The sequence below is a fragment of the Kryptolebias marmoratus genome, linkage group LG15 (assembly GCF_001649575.2).
Source record: "Kryptolebias marmoratus isolate JLee-2015 linkage group LG15, ASM164957v2, whole genome shotgun sequence".
NCBI classification, from domain to species: domain Eukaryota; kingdom Metazoa; phylum Chordata; class Actinopteri; order Cyprinodontiformes; family Rivulidae; genus Kryptolebias; species Kryptolebias marmoratus.
Window position 1 is genome coordinate 24792465 of NC_051444.1, and position 6000 is coordinate 24798464.

A 6000-nucleotide genomic window follows, 5' to 3' on the forward strand; every position below is an offset into this window, starting at 1 on the left:
GGTAATATGCATTCCTTCTAGGAATTACTAAACCTTTAACTTGAGCTATGAAAGCCCATCAAGTTTTATTGTCATGCACAATGCTTGTTATGGAGGGAAGACGGCTACTGGTGAATGAGGTCAGAGTAAAGCTTCTCATTAAGAAACATGACAGGGGTTAAGATCCAACATCCTGGAGGTTAATAATTCGGGTGTCTGCGCAGCCTGACTTGAGTGCACCAGAATGTTATTTATTCATCCAGTCACGCTGCAATAACAAGATTATTACCAGAGCTCGCATAATCTCACCCCATGCCACCTGCCACCCAACAGTTCCATCCTGATGGAAACGGTCACAATGAACCTGGCAACCCATTTAATTCCCCCTGAGCATGTTCTCCAATGCCCCCGTGTACTCGACTGCACTCTTATGTACTAGTCCAGTCTCCTGATAAATCTCCCCACCTCTGTTTATATCTTACTTAGCCTGGTATTAACAACTGTGTGATATTAAGCTGAACATCTGGGACCGTAATCTAGAGGCTCGACTTCACATTGCTCTTGCTGAGAGTCCTAACAGTCTTGGAATGCGCCTGCACCAATTAACCAGGCAAATGCTCTCCGGATTTGCAGCAAATGGCAAATTAAAACAACTGGGATTAGATTTGGTTTTTGGACGTCCGCAGAGCAAAACGAGTTAGACAGCATGTACGGGTGGAAACAGTCATTGGCTGATTGCGTGCTGGTCTGTGCCCAGCTAAGTGGCTTAGTGCTCTGGTGGACCGATGCCTCTGGAATCACATTCAGCGCCCTGAAGCCTGGTGTCAAACCCTGCCAACAAATAGTTCTTAATTTGATTGTTTCATGTCCCACTGATTCAAAGACTCAATACAAAATAAGACAAATAATAATAATAATAATAATAATAATAATAATAATAATCTGTTATCAATCTTTATCTCCTGCAGTAGTTTTTGAAAAACATGCCTAAAAGCACGAAAGACAATCCTTCAGTAGGGCCTGCATTTACAAACCCAATTCTGAAAAAATTGGGGTGTTGAGCAAAATGCAAAATGCAATGGTTTGTAAATCTCATAAATCCATATCTGATTCATAATGAGACACAGCTTTAACATTTGATATGTTGACTAAGAAATTGTACCATTTTTTAAGGTAATTTTGAATTTTATGGCAGCAGTACTTAACCAAAAAGTTGGGACAGGAATAAAAGGGCTATAAAAGTGGTACAAATAAGAGCTGGAGGAGCATTTTGCAACCAATTAGGATAATTGGCATCAGGTCCGTAAGAGGACTGGGTATAAAAAGGGAATTTTAGAGAGGCTGAATCACCAGACTGAGAAACTGCAACTAAACATAGGAGAACAATTTCAAAATAATGTTCCAAAAAGGAAAGCTTTGAAAATCCATTCATCTACAGTTCATAATATCATCATGAGGTTTCAAAATTCTGGTTAAACCTCTGTGTGTGCAAAGAGCAAGACTGAAGGTCAGTCAAAGTTGGATGCCTGTGATCATCAGGACCTTAACGTTAAAAACTGCATTAAAAACAGGTCTGGTTCTGTTCTGGACATCCCTGCATGGACTGAGGAACACTTACACACATCACTGGCTGTAAACACAGTTCACTGTGTCATTCACAAATACAGGTTAAGGCTCCATCGTGTAAAGAAGAAGCCAGATGTGAACACCATCCAGAAACGCCAATGTTTTCTCTGAGCCAAAGCTCATTTAGAATGGACTGAGGAAAAGCGGAAAATTTTTAGAAAATCATGGATGCCCTGTCCTCTGCATTAAATAAGAGGGACCATTAGGCCATTTATCAGTGCACCATTCAAAAGCCTGCCTCTCTGATGGTATGGGGGTACATTAGTGGCTAAGGCATGAGCAGCTTATAAATCTGGAAAAGCACCATCAATGCAGAAAAGTATATAAAAAGGTTTTGGAACATCTGCTGCCATCCAGACAACTTTTCTTTTTCTTTAGGGAAGGCCTTTCATATTTCAGCATGACAACACTAATCCACAGACTGCATCTATTATAGCAGCATGGCTTCATAGAAGAGTCCAGGTGCTGAACTGACCTGCCTGCAGTCCAGACCTCTCACTAATAGAAAACATTTGGTGCTTAATGATACAAAAATAAGACTCAGGTCTGTAGAACAACTAAAATCCTCCATCAGACAAGAATGGGACAACATTCCCTCCGAAACTTCCAGCAGCTGCTCTCCTCAGCTCCTGGATGTTTACAGACTGATGTTAGAAGAAGAGATAGTGCTTGTTTGAATTGTGTTGTTTTGATCAAATTGTAAATTACCTCGTTTTTTTAACCTAAAATGGTACAATTTCTTAGATTAAAACATTTGATATGTTTACTATGTTCCATTGTAAATAAACTAGGAGTTTATGAGATTTGCAAACCAGTGCATTGTCTTTATTTACATTTCACACAATGTCTCATTTTTTAATTTGAGCTGGGGTTGTAATATAAATATTCTTTATTCATATATTTGATATTTCAATAAAAAAAAAAAATACCAGATGGGGAAAAAAACAAACAAAATGTGTCTGCCTTTTAAATGTGACATTCAGATGCTATACAGTTTGTACCGCATTAATTCCACAATACACACTGTTTGACATTTGCTGTAGGTAAACAAAATTAACCACACAGCAGCGCCGGGGATGATGGATTGTTAAAGTACATGCAGACGACCGAGGCGAGGTCTTTAAAGTTTCAAAGGGCGTAGAAATATTTAGAGGAAATTACCTGATCAGCAGTCTGCCTTTTTGCAGTAAAACATGAAAAGCAATTCAAGTTTATGTACTATACACACATTTTAACGCCCGAAATCAATGTGACTCAGACCAATCAATGCCACATGCAACAGTAGTGTCCAGGAGTTACTGGCTGTATGAAAAAGTAAACTCAAACTATATTTTAAAAGTTACAAGGCTTCTTGTTTAAAGCTTATTGCATGAGGCAACATCAGGCTAACTGCAGAGGTATCGTTACATCAATTACCGCATATTTTTACACAGGTGTTGGAATTTACCTGGCCCTGGCCCTGCCTCTCCAGGTCCACCACACACATGTCCACAATGGGCCCCAGATTGGTGAACGTCTCCATTACTGTTACGTATGAGCCCTGCTCGTTGCTGTCCACGTTGAGCTGCAGAGAAATGAAAAGTTTCTTTACAAAGTGACTGACAGCTTAAACTGGACAGAAAATGCCTCATTTGTTACCGTATTTTCCGGACTATAAGGGGCACTTAAAAGCCTTCAATTTTTCCAAAAAACGACAGTGCGCCTTATTATCCGGAGCGCCTTAAATATGTAACAAGTCGTAATGTTTTAGTACGACTTCAGTAAACTACAAAGCCGCGCCGCTCGCAGCATTAAGGCTCAGTTATAGTCGCGCTCTGAAGTGGCCTGTGGACCTGAGCGAGGCGTTTATACTTGACGTTTACATCGGTGCGGTATTCTTCTGTGCGTTTTGAGCCATTTCATTATTTTGTGACCTCTCATAGCTTTCTATATGACAAAAGTTTGAAAATGGACCATTCATTAACAGTGCGTCTTATAGTGGAGAAAATACGGTATTTTGTACAAAATCATATTAACTATTCAGCAACTCATAACTTGTGTTTTTAAAAAATTGACATTTTTTTCTTGATTTCCTTGTTTTTTGCCAACACATACACAAAAAAAACCTTGTTTTCCAAGGATAAAAGTCATAGGTTTTAAGATAAATTTTGCACCTCATATCAAACTGTGCTCATTTTCCAGCTTACCTTTACGAGCTGGGAGTCTCCCAGTCTGGAGCCCACAAACACCACACCATTGTCCAAGTAGGTCAAACACTCAGCAATCGACGTCTGTCAAGGATGAAAACATCAACAAACATTTGTCTCTTTAACCAGTATTTCTAAAATACAATATCTGCCAGGCTTCCTATGTGACACCTTGTTCTATTGAAGCATAAAGTTGATTTAACTTCATAAATTCAAGAAAAAGCACACTTTAACCGAACAAGCACGGATCAGAGATGTTCCTTTTTAATATGAAAAATTATTCAAGCATACTTGTGGAGTGTTTTTCTGTCACGCTGACATAATGAATAGGTTTCTCAGCTCAATTCCCCAATAATGAGAATGCATTTCAAACTTTTGTTTTATTTAAAGCCCAATTACCTGGCAGACACAACAGAAAGGTCAGCGCTGAAAGTCACCACCAGAGTAAATTATGCAATTATCGTACAGTTTAGTCATTCATTAAATATTAGAGAAAAATCAAAACAGAACTTTCCTATTTTAAACTTTTTTTTTTCCCCCAAAGTAAAATCACAAACAGGAAGAACTCTCTTTTTCCAAACACAGCTGTGTTTTAGACTCATTTATAATACATGACATTACTGATGCACAATTAATACTGACTAATGTCTACAATGTCAATCGAAAGCTGCTTATGTCTGCACAAGCAAGTCTAGACGGTTATGAATGTGTCGAAAAGCAATCCATTTCTAGCTGAGCACTCAGTCTGCTTGACTGCTTCTAACTGCAGCATCACTCAAGAGCAGAAAAAAAAGCTTTTCACCTCTCTAAGCTTGAAGGATAGTCATTACGACAAAGGTGCTACAAACTAAATGCTGTCTGTTTTGTACGTAGGCCTGAGCTTCAAGCGCAATATTAAAATACAGTCATTGTCTAAATCCACTTTTAAGGGATAAGCATCATGAGGGAACAGAGAGCTGGAGTCCCTTTTTTCCCCCTCCTCTCATCTGTTCAAGCAGACAGACCCATTAGCTGTTCTTTGGGGCTATAAACCATTAAAAAAAGTCAATTGTAACACAAAGGGGGGACTGAGGTAACGAGAAGAAAAGGCAGAAGAGGGAAAATCAACAAGCGAGAAAATAGATGGTCAAGACAGGTAGTGAGAAGCAGACGGGAGAAGTGCCAGAGGACAGTCGGGAGGACAAACAGAGCGAAGACAGACAAAAAAAAAAAAAGATAAACGAGCACCTCTCCCAGCAGCTCCACGTGCAGGTCTTTGAGCGCCATGGTGCCGTCTATGAGCTCCTCTTTCTCCAGCAGCAGCATGAAGAGGCGGCCCTCCATGTCGCCCAGCAGGTAGCGTGAACCGTTGGGGTCCACGCGGTTGTGGCAGACAATCGTGCTTTGCTGCAATTAAAAACGCAGAGCGGAAGGGTAAATATGCAAAATGTAAAAATAAAAAAGGTGACACAAACAGGCTGCAGCTCAGTGCGTTAAACCGGAGCGGTACGTTTCAGAGGGTGAAACGACACGGACGCATAAACAAAGAACTTTGCTTTTCGTGCACCATGAAACTGTGATCCCAGGTTCAGGCAATCTTCTCAAGACACTGCAAAGGCTACAAAAGAAGGAATGCAAAGCTTTTCCACATAAAGCAAGACAAATTAAATTTCCATTTGCAGATTTTCTCTCTCCTAAAGGTTGAAGAACTACAATTTGAATGTTAATAAAAAAGCACAACGATAAGGTCTATCTATCTATCATCGCCTGCTGCCGAAGGTGAAAGCATAATATTGTTTCTGCTCGTGTCTGTGCGTGCATCTGTATTTTTGTCTATAGAGTTAGCAAAATATCTCAAATTAGTAGACAAATATGAATGAAATTGGATGTACATCCGAAACTCTAACATTTGTGGTCAACCCAACTCAAATGGCACAGCCGATCAACCTTAGCAGACATTAAAAAATGGCTATAACGCAGTCAATTGGACAGGTTTTGAGCAAAAAAATTTGGTGTGGTAGTAGCAGGGGTGGAAATTAGCACCCGCCACCGGCCAAATGCGGGTAAATATTTGAAGTGAATTTGATCAACACACACGCCACTGTGGCGGGTTGGCAATTTGAACAGAAAAGGTGTTATTTGTCCTCTTGACATATAGGGGGCAGTAATGTGCTCCAGTTGCTGCTGTTACGTCGAGCCGCGTTCCCCGATCAGATACGGTTCCCCCTGC

The 6000-nt window shown here is 40.1% G+C and overlaps 1 protein-coding gene across 1 annotated transcript in view; it reads right to left on the reverse strand.

Annotated features, from left to right (window-relative positions):
- ddb1 (damage-specific DNA binding protein 1) overlaps positions 1–6000 on the reverse strand; it is a 58621-nt gene that overhangs the window by 38099 nt on the left and 14522 nt on the right. Inside the window, exons 7-9 of the mRNA XM_017414249.3 lie at positions 5019–5177; positions 3792–3875; positions 3053–3169 (exon numbers count right to left, since the gene is read on the reverse strand). Coding sequence (XP_017269738.1) covers positions 3053–3169; positions 3792–3875; positions 5019–5177 — 360 coding nt within the window. The remainder of the gene's footprint in view (positions 1–3052; positions 3170–3791; positions 3876–5018; positions 5178–6000) is intronic.